Here is a 20,893-nt window from a genome sequence, read left to right as displayed (position 1 = left end):
TCTCTGCATGGCAGGAAGGGCAGGCAGGGTGGGAGGTTCACAGAAAAGCCTTTGTCCAAACCGTGGCAATTGTCTAACCAAGGCTTCTGACCACATTTGCATTTCAGCTTTTGTTTACATGGACTTGACGTTTCAAATGTCTCAAAGCACAAACACCTCCCAAATCATGGACTTTTGCATAGTTCCCACTCAAAATCTTAGACAAATGACCCAGCCTCTGCCACAGGGTGGAAAGGCAGTGCACGTTTGACTCAGAACCAGGCCAGGGTCCATACACCTCAGCAAACCTTTCCATTACTCCATACGGAGATTCAGGTTTGGCATGAAAACCCTCAGACCCAGAGAGTTTCCCAATGCTGCTCGTTGGAGAGCTCGGCTCCACACAGCAACCCCAAAATGATGGCAGGCTGGGCAGACCACCGGGATGTTGGGATAAGGATAAATAGTCACTAGCGACAAGGGTTGAGAACATAAAATTCATGTCACTTGTGATCTAGTAACTGATCCTTTGGTACTGGCACTCCAGAGACGAAACACTGTTGCTCGCCCTGTTTCCAGCACTCTTAGGCTGTGTCTATACTGCACCCCTCTGAAAATCAGGAATAAGGGACCTTTCGGAAAAGGCTTTATTTTCCGAAAGATCCCGTCTAGACTGGCGCTTTTCTCTGGCAAAGCCCCGAGCCGGAAAAAAGTGGCAGCCATGTTTATACAAATGAAGTGGGGGATATTTAAATCCCCCGCTTCATTTGCAATTCCGACTTGTCTCATCTGCATCCCTTTTCCGGAAAAGGGGTACAGTGTAGACACAGCCTTAGCGTGGCAATCCCAACACAACAGGTGTTTATCATCACTCCTCACCAAGCTACATTCCTAGACACCCCACCGCAGCCTCAAGCTCAGGCGCCTCTGCTGCTTTTATCCTGCCAGTGGTCAAATTCTCTCTCCCGGCACATATACCCCTGCCAAAGTAAACCCAGCTCCAGTGGAAACAAACAAATGGAAGCTAATGAATCTGAGGGCCTCCCTCCTGTCAGGGCTGCACTTAGCAGCGTTGCAACAAATCCACAGATGGTTTTTAAGGCCTCCCCCATGAAGCTTGTGTGGATTTGTTATTTCAGGGCATGCAGCATGAAAGACAGCCATGATCTCTCTGCAAACTTTAGCTGAGACACAGCATGCGCTTGTCCCTTTAAACAGGGCTGGATTACCCAATAGGCAGACTAAGCACGTGCTTAAGGCTCAGCAAAGAAAGGCACCAAAAAAAGAGAGAGATTTTATGGTATAGTATTGTTTTAATTTTGAATTACATGTGGGGGGGCACCATAATGTTTTCAGTGCTTAGGGCCTCTAAAGGTCTTAATCCAGCCCTGCCTTTAAAGAACACAAGGAGGAAAGCCCAGGTGTTGATGAGAGGAATATGTTAGAGTGTACAGAGAGATCCACAGAATCAAACATCTGGCCTCATGGATAGTAACTGAACCTAGGGCAGGGAGCAAATCCCCAACCCCACCCCGCCACCAGGGGCCCCATGGGAGCCAGACTTCCCCCACTGTAGGGGCTTGAGCCCAAGGAGAAGGGAGGACAGGTAGTGCATAGCCCCAGAACTTCACCAGCCCCAGGTACACAGGGAGGGCAAACAGTGTCTGACCCCAGCCTGTCCTCCCCCGCATCTCCAGAGGCCATGCAAGCTATGGTCTCCCTATCCCTGGAGTGTGGATGAGGCTTAGCCTCAGTAGGGTTGCCAGGTGTCCGGTTTTCACCCGGACAGTCCGGGCTCCGTCTGGTTAAAAAAAACACAGGAAATACCGGACATGTGCAATTTTCCCCTGCCACATCTGGCGGGGACAGGGGAGTGAGGAGAGTGGCAGAGGCGTAGCGAAGGGGGGCAGGAGGGGCACTTGCCGGGCACCAGGCTGGGGTGGAAGCAGAGTGCACATTGCTCTGGCCCACGTGACCAGCAGCGACTGGGAGCTGACCACGTGATACCTCCCTCTCTCTACAATGTGAGCCGAGACAGCCGGGCTGGGCAGCAGGAGCAGACACTTTAAAAGTCAGATTGTTCCTCCGTGCCTGGCTCTGTGAGGAGGAAGGAGGAGATTTGATTGGAGTGGGGCTTGGGGGCAGTGCACTGGGATGGTGGGAAGCTAGGGGGACCTGGGTCTGAAGCAGGAGAAGGACAAGAAGAATCCCAAGCATTGTTACAGGCTGGGGACTGAATGGCTAAGTAGCAGTTCTGCAGAAAAGGACCTGGGGATTCCAGTGGATGAGAAACTGGATTAGAGTCAATAGTGTGCCCTTGTATCTAAGAAGGCTAATGGCATATTAGGTTGCATTAGGAGGAGCATTGCCAGCAGATCCAGAGATGTGATTATTCCCCTTTATTTGGCTCTGGTGAAGCCACATCTGGAATATTCTGTCCAGTTCTGGGCCCCTCACTATAGAAAGGATCTGAATGCATTGGAGAGGGTCCAGCAGGGGGCAACCAAAATGATAAGGGAGTTTGAGCGCATGACCTATGAGGAGAGACTGAGGGATTTGGGTTTGTTTAGTCTGCAGAGAAGAGGGGGGATTTGATAGCAGCCTTCAGCTTCCTGAAGGGAGGTTCCGAAGAGGATGGAGAGAGGCTGTTCTCAGTTGTGACGGATGACAGAACAAGGAACAATGGTCTGTTACATTGGGGGAGGTCTAGGTTGGATATTAGGAAAAACTATTTCCCTAGGAGGGTGGTGAAGCACTGGAATGGGTTACTTAAGAAGGTGGTGGAATCTCCATCCCTAGAGGTTTTTAAGTTTCAGCTTGACAAAGCCCTGGCTGGGATGATTTAGTTGGGATTGGTTCTGCCTTGGGCAGGGGGCTGGACTTGATGACCCCCTGAGGTCTCTTCCAGCTCTGTGATTCTATGATCTGCCTTCTCCAATCTGGAACGGCTCTGATTTGGGGTAGGGATATTAAATTTCGATTAACTGACTAATCGAATAGTTGATGCAATTTGCATCCCCTGCTGACCCCGGGCTCCGTGCGGAGCTGCCGCTTTGAAATGCGGCGGGGAGCCCAGTGTCAGGCTCCACATGGTGTTTCAGAGCTAATGGCAGCTGATCCCGGCCTGCACGTGGCGCTGCTGCTTTAAAAGTCTGCGTGCGGCATGGGAACTCTCTAGCTGGCCCTGGACAGCATGCAGCACTACTGCTTTGAAGCACCCTCTTTTCTCCTCCTCCCTCCCCACTGCTCCCTCTTTCTCATAGAGACAGCAAGGGGTGGGGGAATGACATGACTAGCCGACCACTATGTTGATTATCCGATAAGCATTTGCTTAGCGGACAGTCAACTACTCGACTTGCCATTCACATCCCTAATTTGGGGTCCCCTCTCGACTCACTGGCATGTGTGCAAGCAGTTCTGGAAGTCAGAGAAAGCTCAAGATTATTCATGTCTCTCCGCTCCCCCCTTTTTCTCAAATTCAGCCAGCAGAGAAAGAGCCTGGCACTGGCTTTCCAACAAACAGGTTGAAATGTTTTTAGAACAGGACTTTAGCCTTAATCATTTCTCCGATGCCAACGGAAGGGGGGAGAATTGCCCCTGTGAAGTTACTCTACATGCCAAACCTAGTTCTCACCCACTGGGCTCTTCTCTTCACCTGGAGTTTGCCACAGATGCCAGCCGTGTTGGACTTTAGTTGAAATATGCTAAAGATAGCACCAAAAGATGCTGGATTTCTTGCCCTCCAAGCCACCAGTCTCCTACCTCGACATCTGATGTTGCTTTTATCACTGCAGGCCACTGCGGAGCCAGTGATAATTCAGGTAAATGTGGGTTTGGAGCCTCAGTGGAAACACAAAAGCGTCATTTCCACATCTATTAGGGAAAGGTCACAACAGCTCCACAGCTGTACAACAGTAGCTGTCAGCTAGGCTTAAGGATTTTCTTACAGCTGGTGAGGGTAAGTCAAGCCAGGCCGTTCCTAACGGGCACAGGAAATTGGGTAATTACTGCCTGCCTGATTCTGCGACATCACCATTACCCTATTCATCTAAATGGCTCTGAGCAAAGCTGGAAACTTTCCACTGTAAACAGCAGAGAGCTATTCAGGTGTGGTTTGTATTGCTCACTTTCACTGCCAGTCACTTCTCCCTATCGGCAGTTGATAGATTGTTTCACATCAGTGGATCCAGGCACAGGGATTCTGCTTCATGCCTCCTGCGTGGCCAGGAGCAAGTCACATCATTGTGTTGTGCCTCAATTTCCCATTAATAAAAGGAGGATGAAATTCTGATCCTATCTGCCCCAGACAGATGTTCAGATGTTACAGTAATGCAGTCAGGCAATACGCGAATAGCCAGGTAGATAAATCTAAAGCCTAGATTTCAATATATAATCTAGGACTGTATCTTCAACAGATGTATTCAGGGGAACTAGTTGCAGTATCCCCACCCCTTCCCCCATCCTCAATGGAAACAGCACAAAAATTGTTTGGTTCAGACATGAGACCCTAACTGCTATTAGGATGCAGATATAATTCTGAACCCTAAATTCTAACTTACTCAGCATTTCGGTTCTGCAATCCAACAGGGAGCAGAATTTTGCTGGTAATCATCTCTGTGATTCACAAGAGAGTGGAAACCAGCACATTCTTCCACAGCCCCACTGCGTTTGACAAGGCTGCTGGCAGCAATGTTTTCTCATGAAACCATACAGTAATGGCCCCAATTGCAGAAAGTAGGCTTGGACCGTAAGTAAGTGGAAACATTAATCACTTTTCTGTGCAAAGCTACACTTGATGTGTAGGATGGCACTGGACCATTTTCCTCTCTAAGGGTGTATCTAGACTACAGGGTTTTGTCGACAAAAGTGGACTTTTGTCGACAAAACTATACCTGCGTCTACAATGTCGCTGAGTTCTGTTGGCATAACGTTGACAGAACTCAGCAGTTTTGTTGACAGCTGTAAACCTCATTCTACAAGGAATAACGCCTTTTGTTGACAGAGTTCTGTTGACAGAAGGCGTTATTGCATCTGCACTGTCCTTTGCATCTGCACTCTCATGTCGACAAAGCGCCTTGCTTTGTCAACAGAACTGGATGTAGTCCAGACGCTCTTTGTCAACAGAAGCTTTGTTGACAGTACCTGTCGACAAAACTTCTGTCGACAAAAGCCTGTAGTCTAGACGTACCCGAACTGAAGAAGAAGAGAAATGCATTCTGTGCACTGAGAGGTGCCAGGCCTGGACATCTGGGGGTGTTCTCAAAGCATTCATAGACAGAAAGGAGGAGATCAAACAGCAGTCCTTAATGCCTTGCTTACTTCAGTGGAGTGCAGTTCTGGGCAGAATACACTCCTCTGACAATAAATGGCACTGATCAAAGCCTAGAAAAAGTACATCTGTAGCAAATGCCAGCTGCCATAATGGGATGTTCCAGGTATAACAATCCTTTTCCTTAATTTTCGAAAAAGACAGATGCTGAGATTTTCCTCCTGAATGATCAGTGCCAGTGTCCTTTTCTAAATGGGATATGGTGGAGCAGCCGGGGCAGCATTCTCAAACAGGGCCAGCGTGTTGGTCATTCACTCCAGTCCTTAAAATCATAGAACACTAGAACTGGAAGGGACCTTGAGAAGTCATTGAGTCCCATCCCCTACCCTGACAGCAGGACCAAGCAGCATCTAGATCATCCCTGACAGGTGTCTATCCAGCCTGTACTTAAATATCTCCAGAGATGGAGATTCCACAACCTCCCTAGGCAATTTATTCCAGTGTTTAACCACCCTGACAGTTAGGAAGTGTTTCCAAGTGTCCAACCTAAACCTCCCTTGCTGCAGTTTAAGCCCATTGCTTCTTGTCCTGTCCTCAGAGGCCAAAGAGAACAATTTTTCTCTCATCTCCTTTGTACTTGAAAACAGCTGTTAAGTCCCTTCATATTCCCTTTCCATGCTGACCATCATCAGTGGGCTTTCCATGTCCTTACTGAACACAGGAAGACGTCAGCCCAACCCCTATCTCAGGAAACCTTTCTCCAGGCTTTTTTATCCTACTCCTGGGCTCTTCTGAATTCCTGCTGAGCCCTGCCTCCCTTCTCCCGGCAGGTTCCCAATGCTTCCCTCTCAAGGGAGCACTGGCAGTCACTCCAGAGAACTCCTCTGCCCTGTATCTTCATGACAGCCTCACTCTTTATTGGGAACTCATCCCAACTTAGTGACATTTGATTAATGAACAACGCAGTCTGGCCCAAGGCCTCTGCCCATTAAAGGGCAGAGCACCAGGTTACGGGCCCCACCGAAGGCTATAGAACAGGGGTGGGCAATAATTTTAGAATGGGGGTTACTTCATAAATGTTTGAAGTGGTTGTGGGCCACCCCGGAAGGGCTGGTGCCTTGGACAAAAGGGATGGGGCCTCGGGTGGAAGGGGCAGAGCCTTTAAATAGCAAGAGTTGAAAGGGCTCATGCTTCCCCTACAGCTCCCAGGCAACGCATTAGCGGCAGGGTGGGAGCTGCGAGCCCTTTCATCTCCTGCTATTTAAGGGGCTCATGCCTGAGCAACCACCCAGAAAGCACGAGCCCTTTAAACAGAAGCAAGTAAAGGGCTCAGGAGTCCCCCGCGGCTGCCAGGCAATGAGTTTGTGACGTAGTTGGGGGCCGTCTACTCTAGTGGTCCTGGGCCCACTCTGTTGGGCATTCACTGGTTGCCATGTGTGTTGTGGGTGACCCCTACTGGCCTCTGTCTGTGAGCACTGCCCAGTGCGGAGTCACCCCTGCGGGCCGTCATGTCACTTAGACCAGTGTTTCTCCAACTGTGCTCCGTGGAGCCCCAGGGCTCCACGAGATATCTCCAGGCTCTCCGCGAGGTTGACAAACTGAAAACAACACATACAGTCAGTGGACCACTGGGGCTCCGCATAAATTTTTACACATGTAAAGGGCTCCAGAGCCCCAAAAGTTTGAGAACCGCCGATGTAGACAATGGCCCAACCAGTTCTCACCTGACCAGGGGAAGGGTTTTAAACAAAGGAAGGGGTGTGGCTACCCGGGGGATGTGTGTTCAGTGGTTTTGGAGAAGAGGCAGTCTTGCCTGGGCAATCATGAAGAGAAGAGGCTAAACTGAGTTCTGTGGACCCCTACCCCAAGGGGTCTGAGGCTGCCTGCCCTCTTACTTCAGTGCCCACATCGAACCCAGGCTGTGCTGTACCTCTGAGAAGCAATACATCCTTTCTATTCTACTGGCTGCTGGAGTCACATCTTGCTGCAGACGGGGGTGCAGGGTCCCCAACGCGCCGTCACAGCGTTAGCAGTGGGGCCAGGAGTTGCAAGCCCTTTCAGCTGCTTCTATTTAAAGGGCTGGTGCCTTAGCTGCAGTGGGGAAGGTGCAAACCCTTTAAACAGAAACAGTTGAAAGGGCTCGCAGCTCCCAGCCCTCTATTAATTTGTTGCCTGGCAGCCAGGGAGGCAGGAGCCCTTTAAATAGCAGGAGTTGCACCTCCCTGGCTCCCAAGCAACGTATTGGAGGTGGGGGAGCTGTCATGGGCCGGATGAAAGGGCTAGCTGGGCTGGATGTGGCCTGTTGGCAGCCTCTTGCCAGCCCTGCTATAGAACCTAGCCAAAAAACTGCAAGCCTTGTGAAAATGGACAGATTAATAATCCTGCCTCAGATGACCTCCTTCATCCTTTTCTTTGGTTCCTGATGTTTAAACTCCATGCTTTTACCTCAGAAACAGCCCCTGGATTTCACCTCAGACAACCACTGGAAATATGGTCATGTTTATTAATGCTGAGCTGTAGGAAGCCCTTGCCTCACAAACCGTCAATGCTGTGATTTTTATACCAGTCAGCAAAATAGACTGAACATTGGGCTGACTCCAAGCCCCCAACTACACCTGAAACATCCCTTTTGATTAAAGCACTAATGAATTCCAGACAACATCTAAGAGGCTGGGGGCGCACAAAGGGGATTGAAAAATGCTGAGGTAAATTGGGCCCTGGGAGGCCTGCTGGCCTCTGGATGTCATTCTCATTTCCCACAAAAGGAGCATTGTGACATTTGAAAGGTAACAAGAAGAGCTGCTTTTTGTCGTTGTTGTCTTTAGAGGTACAACCTGGTCTCTCATTCTCCACCAGCGATAGATGCCGCTTGTCTATTCTGGCGCACGCCTGCTTGGGCAAACCAAATCTGTGACAATCTGCAATGAAAATGATATAACGCCCATTCCCCTGTGGTGAATACAGTGTGTGGCACAAGTTAAGAGCCTTTGTCCCTGAGAGAAGGGAGGCAGCAGCAGCCGTTCCACCTATCCCACAGGGCTGCAGTGTCTGGCTGCGTACAGGAATACAAACGAAAAAGGCAGGCATGAGCTCGCTTTGGTGACGTTTCCAAAAGCAAATGATTTTCAATACATAACTTCAAAGTCCATGGGAAGGGGAGGGAAAAGATGGCTATCAGGGCAGTCAGCTTATCCACATTAAAAGACTGCCCCTCAGAGACTTCTCCTCCAACTGGCTTTGATCCATTTTTTATCCACATTTTCTTTCATTTCTCTCCTTTTGTTGACACATGACAGGGGAATCGATACAAGAGTGAGCAGAGTTGAGACATGCTCTGGTTTTTAATCTTGTACCCAAGTCAATCTGGTGAGAAGCCACACACCCTCTCTGGCCCATTAGTTACTATTCCCATGCTTGCCCAAGTAACTACAAGATTTTTCAGACACAGAGTCCCTTGACCTTAAGTCCCTTGACCTTGATTCACACGACACAGAAGTCCCTGTTGAAAGTTCTGTAAGTTTGAGGAATTCAACCCAGTTATGATAGGAGGGAGTTGTTAATGCCATCATAAAAGTAGATGTTCCACTCTGCATGTCCAGATATGGATGCCTTGTTGGCTCAAGAGCTGTGACCCTCAAGAGCTACATTGGAAGATAGGACCATCCTGCAGTCCTATGTTTGCATCAGGAAAGCTTCAATTCCAAATTGGGAGCATTCTAAAAAAAGTCAGTGGGAGAAGGACTCCCTTTCCCCCCCTCCCCCCCCATGTCCTGACAGGTGCAAATCTTCCCTTCTCAAACAAAGATCACTTGGGGTATGTCTACACTACCCCGCTAGTTCGAACTAGGAGGGTAATGTAGGCATACCGCACTTGCAAATGAAGCCCGGGATTTGAATTTCCCGGGCTTCATTTGCATAAGCGGGGAGCCGCCATTTTTAAATCCCTGCTGGTTCGAACCCCGTGCAGCGCGGCTACACGGGGCTTGAACTAGGTAGTTTGGACTAGGGTGCCTATTCCGAACTACCGGTACACCTCGTTTCACAAGGAGTAACGGTAGTTCGGAATAGGAACCTAGTCCGAACTACCTAGTTCGAGCCCCGTGTAGCCGCGCTGCACGGGGTTCGAACCAGCGGGGATTTAAAAATGGTGGCTCCCCGCTTATGCAAATGAAGCCCGGGAAATTCAAATCCCAGGCTTCATTTGCAAGTGCGGTATGCCTACATTACCCTCCTAGTTCGAACTTGCGGGGTAGTGTAGACATACCCTTGGATACTAGATGGAATGCCCCGTTCCATGCTCCACAGCAGTTACACCAAGTGAGGAAAGGCTAAGCAGCATTTCTTTTAAAGGATTTCTTCAGGATGCCCTTCAGAGGAACAGATTTACAAAGCGGGAAAGGAATAGGGCGAGAGAACACAAAGTTCATCCATTTAAAATAATTAATAAATGACGAATGGCATAAATTACCAAGAGATGTGTTATGACATATTGCACAGATGTCTGATTTTAAAGCAACCCATTATTAAGCCCCTATAAATTGAAGTGTGTAAATCACGTGACTCTGTCTGTAGAACAGATTAGCACACAGCTTAAATACTTCATTAGGGAAAAGACAATTTCTGTATGCAAGTTGTAATGATGTCTTTATAATCTTCTTTCACACTGTTCCTATTATAATTCAATTACATGAGACATTCAAGAGAAGCTAAAATAGTCGCTCACTGAACTTGTATCTCCGCACAACCACTGTAGGATTCTGTGAGCCAGGATGGATAATTCCTCCAGTGACCATGGCTCTCCTCTATTGGCAGCACTGGCAAAATGTTAAGGAATGACAGACACTGCAATTTGGGATGAGGAGGAACAGCTAACTTCATTGCCAAAGACATGGACCATGAATGGAATACTGTATAAGCTCAGTACAAACCATTCAATTCCTTACATTGGTTCTCCCAACCATGGCACAACACTGGAAGGGAGACAAAAGGCTGGGGGGTTAGTCAGTGTAATGGGTGGGTCTCGCAAAACCTGGTTGTAAAAATACATGGGATTTCTCTGGACCTCTTGATGAGCCCGATGTCTGTGTTTGGTAGGGGTGAACAAGAAACTGAAACATTCCAGAAAATCTTTGTGCCTTCCCCTCTCCCACCTCATAATCAATATTCAGGTCCCAAATCACTAAAAAGGAACCGCAGCAAAGGCTTTTGAGGAGGTGATACTTTCTGAATGCATAAGTCAGATGATGCGGCAAACCGCTGGAGAAATATGGGGCAACTCCCCAGGTAGTGTAAATCTGTGTCGCTCCACGGATACCGGTATTGAACTTCAGGGGAGCTTTCCTCTGAATCACAGTAGCTGAGAACCTGGGCTCTTAGTTCTATGCATGTCACAACTTTGTAATAAAGGCCATTCATCTTGCATACTCCCATTGCTTTGAGCGTGGCATGTGTCTGCCTTTGAACATGCTTAGGGAAGGGATGAATGACAGCAATAGAAGTAAAAAACAGGACTATGTAGCACTTTAAAGACTAACAAGATGGTTTATTAGGTGACGAGCTTTCGTGGGCCAGACCCACTTCCTCAGATCAAATAGTGGAAGAAAATTGCCACAACCATATACAGGCAGTCCCCGGGTTACGTACAAGATAGGGACTGTAGGTTTGTTCTTAAGTTGAATCTGTATGTAAGTCGGAACTGGCATCAGCCGCTGCTGAAACTGATCAGTTTCAACAGACGCTGAATCTGGACACCAGTTCCACTTACCTACAGATTCAAGATAAGAACCCCAGGCATCCCCAAGTCAGCTGCTGCTGAAACTGATCAGCAGCTGATTCCAGGAAGCCCAGGGCAGAGCAACTCTGCCTTGGGCTTCCTGTAGTCAGCTGCTGGTCAGTTTCAGCAGCGGCTGACTTTGGGACGCCTGGGGCAGAGCAGCTCGGGTGCTGCTGGCTTGGTCCAGTAGCGCGGCTGCTCCTCGGAGCTACTGGACCAACCCAGCAGCACCCCAGCTGCTCTGCCCCAGGCATCCTGATTCAGCCGCTGCTGAAACTGATCAGCAGCTGAATCAGGACGCCTGGGGCAGAGCAGCTGGGGTGCTGCCGGGTTGGTCCAGTAGCGCCAAGAAGCGGTGCTGCGGGACCAACCGGCAGTGCCCCACCTGCTCTACCACAGGCCCCCGGCTTTGCTCCACGTCTCCCTGGTCTGCTGGGGGGCGGGCACTAGCTGCGTCCCCCCCAGCAGACCAGGGAGACGTGGAGCAAAGCTGCGGAGGACCCGGGCCAAACCGTGGCGTTTCCAGATCAGCGCCGCGGTCCGGCCTGGGTCCTCGGGGCTCTGCGCAGCGTCTCCCTGGTCTGCAGACCAGGGAGACGCTGAACAGAGCTGCGGAGCACCGGGGGCCGGACCCGCGCCGCTTCCAGCTGATCTGGAAGCGGCGCGGGTCCAGCCGCTATGTTCAGCGTCTCCCTGGTCTGCAGACCAGGGAGACGCTGCACAGAGCAGCGGAGCACCCGGCTGGACCCGCGCCGCTTCCAGATCAGCTGGAAGCGGCGCGGGTCCGGCCCCGGGTGCTCCGCCGCTTTGTTCAGCGTCTCCCTGGTCTGCTGGCTCCCCCAGCAGACCAGGGAGACGGGGAGCAGCTTTTCTTGCCCCGGAGAAGGCGGGTGGCGGGACCAGGTGTCCCGCTGCTCTAGTTCTCCGGGGCGAGAATCCCCGTTCGTAACTACGGATCCGACATAAGTCGGATCCGCGTAACTCGGGGACTGCCTGTATACCAAAGGATACAATTTTAAAAAATGAACACATATGAAAAGGACAAATCAAATTTCAGAACAGAAATGAACTAGGAGGGAGGGGGGGAAAGGGGGGGAGGTAAATGTCTGTGAGCTAATGATATTAGAGGTGATAATTAGGGAAGCTATCTTTGTAATGGGTAAGATAATTAACATCTTTATTCAAATTTGAGTGTAAAGTGTCGAATTTAAGCATGAATGACAGTTCAGAGGATTCTCTTTGAAGTGAAGTCTTAAAAGATCTTTGAAGCAGGATGCAGGTAATCAAGTCGTTGAGACAATGTCCTTTCTGGTTGAAATGACAAGAAACTGTTTTTTCTTTGTGATCCTGTCTGATATCTGTTTTGTGGGCATTGATCCTTTGGCGAAGTGTCTGAGACATTTGTCCAGTGTACATAGCGCATGGATATTTTCGGCACATGATAGTATAAATTATATTTCTGGATGCGCAGGAATATGTGTTCTTGATCTTATAACTCACTTGGTGGGGTCCAATAATGGTATCAGCAGAGTGAATATGTGGACAAAGCTGGCAACGGGGTTTGTTGCAAGGGAAGGTACCAGGGTTGGTATTAGTGTGGTATGTCCTGTGGTTGTTGGTAAGAATCATCTTGAGGTTAGGTGGTTGTCTATAGGAGACTATGGGTCTGTCTCCCAGAGCCTCTTGGAGTTTAGTATCCTGTTCCAGTATAGGCTGTAGTTTATTGATAATGCGTTGGAGAAGTAACAGTCTAAGGTTTAGTTCAGGGGTTTTCAAACTCTGGGTTGCACCTTGTAAGGGCAAGCTGCTTGCTTGCTGTGAGATGAATTATTTACCTGTGCCTCTGCAGGTACAGGTGATCGCAAATCGAGGCCAACAAGAAGTGTGATCATCGGTACCCGCAGAGATGCAGGCAAAAAAAGCATCTTGAGGCCAGCTAGCAGTTTGCCCTTACAAGCCACAACTCTACGTTTGAAAACCCAAGTCCATGCTGCTATCCAGAGCATAATTTCTCTAAGCCAAAGACACAATGTGATGGACCCTGTAAGCCTGACTTGCCACTCACCCAAACTGAAACCAGCATAATGCTTTGGATTTAAACTGTGTGAGGGGAGACCTGGGCCCTGTTCCAAAGCCTGCCCACTGACATTGCAGGGAGGCTGAGAGCACTGTTATCTTGGTGTTGCTATGGATATTTACAAGAGAGACGGCTTTGTTATCTAGTATCTGTGGTTTGTGTTGGGCCTTATCACCCTACCCCAGAGCCCATTCTTTCTTTGCCTGGAGACAGTAACATCTGTTCAGTCGCCTGCAAGCCAATGAAGTCTGGGAGACAAGATGATCTTCATTCTATCCCAGTTCAGATCAGCACTCCCATCTCCACTTCACCTTCCTGTCATTGTGACCTCAGCATTAGGAAAGCAGGAAACTCACAGAAAGACCAGCATGCAGAAACAGAGGCGGCGTCGAGCTAGACTGTAAGGGGTGCACTTTGATTTGTCCTTTTCATATGTGTTCATTTTTTTAATTGTATCCTTTGGTATATATGATTGTGACAATTTTCTTCCACTATTTGATCTGAGGAAGTGGGTCTGGCCCACGAAAGCTCATCATCTATTAAACCATCTTGTTAGTCTTTAAAGTGCTACATAGTCCTGTTTTGTTGTTGTTGTTACAGCTACACCAGACTAACACGGCTACATTTCTATCACAACTTTTTCTCCCATGTCAAATTTTGAATCCCTTGGGCTGCCTTCTCCCTCCTCTTCCAAGAGCAGCCAGGTAAGAGTTGTAGGAAAACCAGGAAGATAAAAGGTACAATCATTCCTTTACCTTTACATGCCCCTGCTGCTCCTAGGTGGTAGATCCCTGCTAACACGCGCCAAATGGCACTCTGTTCATCTGCCGTGATTCCCAAAGTCTCCATAGCAGCTTGAAGTTGGACAAATGCTGCAGAGGCCTTCTGCTTCTCTTCAGTCTAACAAGGGGAACAGAAACAACAGGAGACTCTTAATTGTCTCTAAATGAGAGCTGGGGATTCTCGGGAAACACAATACTCAGACTCTAGTTAGAAATTAAAAAGGGCACCAAGAGGCCAAGAGAGGAAATTATGGAAAATTACTAGCACTGCTTGAACATTTTTCAACCAAACATTTTTCCCTTGGAAAATGAAATTTTCTCCTAACTGAAGTTGTCCATGGACCATGTTGTTTTGGAGAAAATTTTATTCTGGGAATAGAAAAACTGAAAAAAGGGCATTTGGATCATGCCCTTTTGTTGAAAGAGAATGTTTTGATTTTTCACATTGAAATGACTCTGTTTCAAAATGTATTCCATAAATAAGAATATAAATATTTTTGCAAGTTGGGATTGAAACAAAACTTTTCAATTTTATCCAAACAAAATGTTTCAGTTGATCCAAAATGGCATCGTGGGGGAATTTTTGGATTGTTTTTACTTCAGTCTCAATCAGAATGGAAACCAATTTCAAAGTGAAATTCTGAGTGTCGACAAGCTCTAAAGAGCATGATTAGTGGTGTGTGCAGCGATGCGTATCATACCGTGGTGCCAAAGAAGCAGTTCTCCTGTACTCATTCTCCTTTCCAGGCCAAAGAAAGTTTCATGAACCCAGCCCTTTCCCTGATAATGATTCTGCACATTTAGTCATGCCTTGGGCGGTCACATCACATTCAGTTCAGGAGGTACAGGCAGGAACGGTGCCAACCCCACAGCAATTCCTGATCTCTTGGATTTTATTGTCGTGTTGGTCTTCATCTCAGACTGACTCTACTGCCAAATTCTGAGCAAACTAGGCACGAGAGTTTTTAATGGAACTTGGCCGCAAACACCAAGCTCAGCATGTTAGCACCAAGCTCTCTCTACCCCTTCCCTCCCCCTCCTGCCCCCCGAGTATGAAGATGGTGATGCAGATTCAAGTTGGCACTTGGCACACTAGGCATGTAGAAGAGGCACTGGGATGGCTGGCTTCACAGCTGCACTATCAGTTTGCTAATGTTCAGAGCACAGGAAAGCACAGGCAGCTCGTTTTGTGGGGCGGCGTTGCCAAAAATGCCCATCTGCCATGGCAAGGGAGACAATCTGAATTCCAAAGACCAGGGCAGTCCTGAGCCAGGGTTTGGGTACAACAGGGGAGTGAAAAACCAGTTACCAGTGTCAGATCTAGAGCGGGACTCCTAAATGCACTCCTGCAGCTCAGGAGAAAGGAGATCTAAGATATTTATCCTTGCCCTTCTCTAACCAGCCCTCCACTAGCCAACCAGCCCTCACTATTGAGCTAAGACTGTGCCTCAGACTGGCCAAACACCTTTGAACTCAACAATGTTTCCTCTTTCATATAGGAATCTTCATCACTGTTATTAGACCCATCAGAATCCAGCTACTCTCTTTCTATTCAGTTACTCTTCTCTAACCTCTTCCTAGAGAAAGAAACTAGTGCACCAGTCTTTTTCTAAAGCCTCTGCTTGCTGCACATGAATTAAAAAGTATTTGATTTTGAGAGGCCCCCCCTGAAGTCAACCAAAGCTGTGGGTATCCTTCAGGAAAAATCTGGAGATGGGAAAATGATCACCTTGCTTAAACAGAAGGGTTCTTGGGTCACCCTCATGAGCAAATTATAGTCTAGGAATGTTTACAGAAATTTCCAGAGAGTCCTAATATTTTAGCAGGATGCTATTGATTTAATGTCTAGCAACTTCTATATGACTTTGAAATCAGGTCATTCTGATAAAAAGTTCAGAAAAACTGACCTATGAGGAAAGGTTAAAAAAATCGGCATGTTTAGCCTTGAGAAAGGTTTAGCCTTAAGAGGGGGACCAGCAAATAGTCTGCAAATATGTTAAGAGCTTTTACAAAAAGGTCAGTGATCAGCTGTTCTCCATGGTCACTGAAAATAGGACAAGAAACAATCTTCTTAGTCAAACAGCAAGAGAGATTTAGGTTAGATACTATGTAAAACATTCAAACTATAAGGATAGTGAAGGTAGGATAGACTTCTGAAGGAGGCTGTGGACTCATATCACTGGAGATTGTATAGGTTAGACAAACACCTGTCAAGGATGTTCTAGGACGGGTATTCTATCTCAGTGCTGGGGGCTTGAATCAGTCATGGTCTATTCCAATGCTACATTTCTATGATTCTGTAAAATCTTTACTCACCACACAAAAGCCCAGAATTATTAACCTTATGGACCAGATACAAAGCTCATCTTTTTCTAGGCTATTTTGGGAGGGGGAAGAGTAAACAAAGGACTCTTTGACTCTGATCTTTGGGGAGCATGTCAAGGATGTGTGGAGGATCTGTTATATTATGTAGAATGAGTGGGTTTTGTGAAAGTGCATAGAGCACTGCATGAGTATTGTCTATGTAACAAATAGGTAACGGTGGGAGGAGAGGACATGACTAAGTGTGAAATCAAACAATCATCTGGTATTGTGTGTCTCAGCATAAAAAGCATCCAAGTTAATAGAAATACTGCTTTCAACTGATCAGTCACACACACAAAACAGCCCCATCATAACACACACAAAAGTGTGATCATAGTAACCGCTGCTTGGCAGATCACTTGAGAGAATCTGAAAATAAATCCCCAAACATTCTCCTCTTATTTATATGGCAGGCCCAAATCAGGATCAGGGCCTCCCTATGCAAGGCACTCCATAAGTATAGACTTGATCCCTGCCAGAAGAGTTTGCAATTTAAGGGGCTCAGCTATACAAACACGTCATTTGCAGCAAGGCAGGGTGTACATTTACCCAGACATACACTAACCATCTATGTGACTCCTGCAGCCATACACAACCAGTTCCCTAACCCACAACTCACATTTCAAAGCAGTCTGGACCAGTGGGCACCACAGAACTTTTTGTGTGACTCCACAGGATTCTGGCAGATTAGTGGGGGGTAGAATCACACCCCAGCTTGCTGTGAACTACAGGGATGGTTACACTCTACACCGCAGGGGTAATTCCCCACTCAAGGAGACATACTCATGGGCTACGTCTAGACTGGCATGATTTTCTGCAAATGCTTTTAACGGAAAAGTTTTTCCGTTAAAAGCATTTGCGGAAAAGAGCGTCCGTGCCAATCTAGACACGGCTTTGTGCAAGAAAGCCCCGATCACCATTTTTGCCATCGGGGCTTTTTTGCGCAAAACAGTTTTCAGCTGTCTACACTGGCCCTTTTGAGCAAAAGCATTTCTGGAAAAGGGCTTTTGCCCAAACGGGAACGTCAAAGCATTTGTGCAAGAAGCACTGATTTCAGACAGTAAAACGTCAGTTGCTTTTGTGCAAAATCAAGCAGCCAGTGTAGACAGCTGGCAAGTTTTTCCACAAAAGCGGCCACTTTTGCGGAAAAACTTGCCAGCCTAGACGCAGCCATGGTGGTTTTCATCGAGGTAGTGCACTAAAAGTAGAACATAACTTGGATATTATGTTCAAGGACATTTTAGAGATGGGTGCAATCTGGTCTTCTGAGAGTGTATAAGCCTCTCTGTGGTCCTAGTCCACAAGCTTGCTTTTGTGTGTATTACCATAAACTAAATGCTGTAACTTGTCCAGAAAACTATTGAATGCCACCCGCAAATGAGCCATTGGAGAAACTGGAACTCTCCCAGTTCATCTCCACCCTAGACTTAACCAAGGGATACTGGCAAGTACAGTAAAACTCCATTAGTCCGGCACCATCAGGAACCCAGAAGTGCTGGGGTAGCCGGACAGGCTTCCCCCATTCAGCTGCTGCTGAAACTGACCAGCAGCTGAATCGGGGAAGCCAGGAGCAGAGCAGCTGGGGTGCTGCTGGGTTGGTCTCGTAGCGCTGCCCCTCGGGGCTGCAGGACCAACCCGGCAGGACCCCAGCTGCCAGGAAGCCCAGGGCAGAGCTGCTCTGCCCGGGGCTTCCTAGAATCAGCCCCTGATCTGTTTCAGCAGCGGCTGAATCGGGGACCCCTGGGGCAGAGCAGCTGGGGTCCTGCCTGGTTGGTCACGCAGCGCCGTCCTTTGGCACTGCGGGACCAACCCGGCAGCACTCCAGCTGCTCTGCCCCAGGGGTCCCCAAGAGTAGCTGGGGTGCTGACAGGTTGGTCCCGCAGCCCCGAGGGACAGCGCTACGGGACCAACCGGGCAGTACCCCAGCTGCTCTGTCCCAGGTGTCCCCAAGAGCAGCTGGAGTGCTGCTGGGTTGGTGCCGTAGCGCCGCCTCTCGGCGCTGCGGGACCAACCGGGCAGCACCCCAGCTGCTCTATTGCAGGCATCCCCGATTCAGCTGCTTCTGAAACTGACCAGCAGCGGCTGAATCAGGGACGCCTGGGGCAGAGCCGGACTATGGTAAGGGGAGGCTCTGAGGGATCTGGGGTGGCATCCCCTCCCACCCCACTCCAGACCTCTCATAGCCCCCCCTTCTGATAGTCCGGCATATCTGATAATCCGGCACCCCCTGGGTCCTAAAGGTGCCGGCTTATCGGAAGTTTACTGTACTTCTCGGATGAATCAGCCAAGGAAAGGTCAGCCTTCATTACACATGCAGGGCTGTATGAATTTTAAATTGTCGCTTTCGGACTGTACAATGCACCTTCCAAAGACTTGTAGATAATCTTCTAGCTGGATTTGGTGAGTTTGCAGTAGCCTTATCTGGATGATGTGGCTGTGTTCTCTGATTCATGGGCAGAATACCTAGAGTACTCCCAAGCTGTTTTCCAATGCATAAAGGAGGCGGGGCTGCCAGTTATGTCTAGAAAGTGTCAAATCAGCCTACACAGGGTAACTTACTTTGGACACCTGGTTGGTCAAGGAACTATCGACCCACTACAGGCTAAAGTAGAAGCTATCTAAAACTGGCCAGTCCCTAAGTTTAAAAAAAAAAGGGTCCAAACCTTGGCAGGCTATTGCAGGCAATCTGTACTGAACTACAGTCAGATTGCTGCTCCATTGACAAACCTGACCAGGAAGAAACAACCAAATGCAGTTAAGTGGACTCAGGAGTGTCAGGAAGCTTTTAAGCAGCATAAGGCTGCCATTATGTCTAAACCTGTACTAAAGGCACCGGACTACGACAAACCATTCTACATCACCACGGATACATCAAAGTGTGGTGTGGGAGCAGTTATGATAGAAACAGGCCAGCTTAACAATTCCACCCTGTCATGTTTCTCAGTAAAAAGCTCTCTGAGAGAGAAAGCCACAGGTCTGTCTCCGAGAAGGAATGCTACACCATTGTATATGCTCTGGAGAAGCTATGCCCATATATCTGGAGACAGAACTTTCATCTGAAGACTGACCATTCTCCACTAGAGTGGCTTCACACCGTCAAAGAGACTAATGAGAAACTCCTTCAGGGGAACGTGGCTCGCTAAGACTTTGATTTTGAAATACAACACATTTCAGGAGCTTCTAATAAAGTGGCTGATGCACTCTCCGTGAGAATTTTCCAGACTCAGACAGTTAAAACTGCCCCTGTAATCTGTGTCATTGTATTCCATGAATGTAGGGGATCTTGTTTAGTTCTTCGTGTATTCAATAGAGAATTTAATATGTGCATATATCTTATTAGCTATCTTGTCTCCTAGATCTCCAGAAAGAAATCATAGCCACTGTGATACAGCCTGCCCAGCACCACATGACTTGTGTAGCATTTGATGAATGGGAGGAGCATTACCCTTTTCTAAACATCCTAGCCATTCGGTTAACTAAATTGCCTGTAAGAGGTAAACCCAGAGACAATGGGTATCCAAGGAGTGTGGCAGGGATACGGGAGAGCCAATGGGAGAAGAGAATGTGAGATTTGATTTGAAGCAGTGATCTGCCTGGTGTGGTCTTATGTGTGGAAGAGCAAGAGCTGAGAGAGATGGATTGAGCTAGGAATAAGGTATGGAATTTCCAGTGATGGCCATGCCTAAGGAAAGACTAAACCTTGGAACAACCAATATGTGGGTAAACAGGGAATGTTTAATTAGACATGATCAGGTTATTTTCTTTATTTTTTGATTTGTGGGAGTCCACCCGTATGCTATAACTTTTAAACTGAATCCCAGAGAAGCAATTACCTGTGCTTTTAAATCTGCCTTTTTTCAGTTACTCTGTAACACCTAGCAACCAAGTAATGCTTTAACAAGCGTGTTAATAAAATCACCTTTTAGAAAACTGTGATCTTTGGTTCCTGTGTCCTAGAAGGCAGGTGGTTGTGTGTGCATGTGCCTGAGACAGAAAGGTCTCCTATTAGGAATTACAGGTTGTTTTCAAGCTCTCTCTTGAGGGAGGGATAAAGAGCTTTCCCAACAGGAAGAAATTCCCAAGTATCTCTTCCTGGGTCCTCAAAGAGGTTTGTGCATTTGGATGGTGGCAGAGTACCACCTGCCATCAGGGAAGCTGAGACCTTAGAGAGTTTTTAAAAGCCTTTAGTGGCAGGGTATTTTAAAGTCTCTTGTGGGCCCCCACCTTCTGAACTCAAAGTGCCGGAGTGGGGAACAGCCTTGACCATAGCTAACACAGCACGAGCTAATTGCCCCGAGTCCCTGCCTGGGGTCTCAGACGGGCATGTCCTCATGGCAGTCAGCCCATTCTGCAGCCTGCCTTAAACTCACGAGCAAAGTGAGGTATTATCCTAGCTAGTTCATTGTGGGGTGCCTGAGGCCACATGTGTGCTGCAAGCTCACCTAACCAGCACAAAGGACTCCTGGAGGAGGTGGCACTACAGCTGCTCCTCTTATATCCAATAGCCCGGTGGTTAAAATACCCACCTGCGGTGAGGTTTGGGGGCTCAAATTTCCACTCTGCTTTGCTCAAAGCAGCTTAAATCAGCTGTCTCATCTCCCCAGTTGAATGGCTAACCTGCAGTCTACCAGGCTTATCACGAGCACCAC

At 48.1% G+C, this 20,893-nt stretch overlaps 1 protein-coding gene across 5 annotated transcripts in view; it reads right to left on the bottom strand.

Annotated features, from left to right (window-relative positions):
• Nucleotides 1-20,893, bottom strand: part of MYO18B (myosin XVIIIB) — a 243,277-nt gene that overhangs the window by 179,901 nt on the left and 42,483 nt on the right. For all 5 annotated transcript variants that reach the window (XM_075898877.1, XM_075898880.1, XM_075898881.1 and 2 more), the window contains one exon: nt 13,854-13,998. In XM_075898877.1, coding sequence (XP_075754992.1) covers nt 13,854-13,998 — 145 coding nt within the window. The remainder of the gene's footprint in view (nt 1-13,853; nt 13,999-20,893) is intronic.

This window comes from Pelodiscus sinensis, chromosome 15 (assembly GCF_049634645.1).
Source record: "Pelodiscus sinensis isolate JC-2024 chromosome 15, ASM4963464v1, whole genome shotgun sequence".
NCBI lineage: Eukaryota > Metazoa > Chordata > Testudines > Trionychidae > Pelodiscus > Pelodiscus sinensis.
Note: the sequence above shows the minus strand (reverse complement) of the source record. Positions and strands in the feature narration are given on the sequence as shown.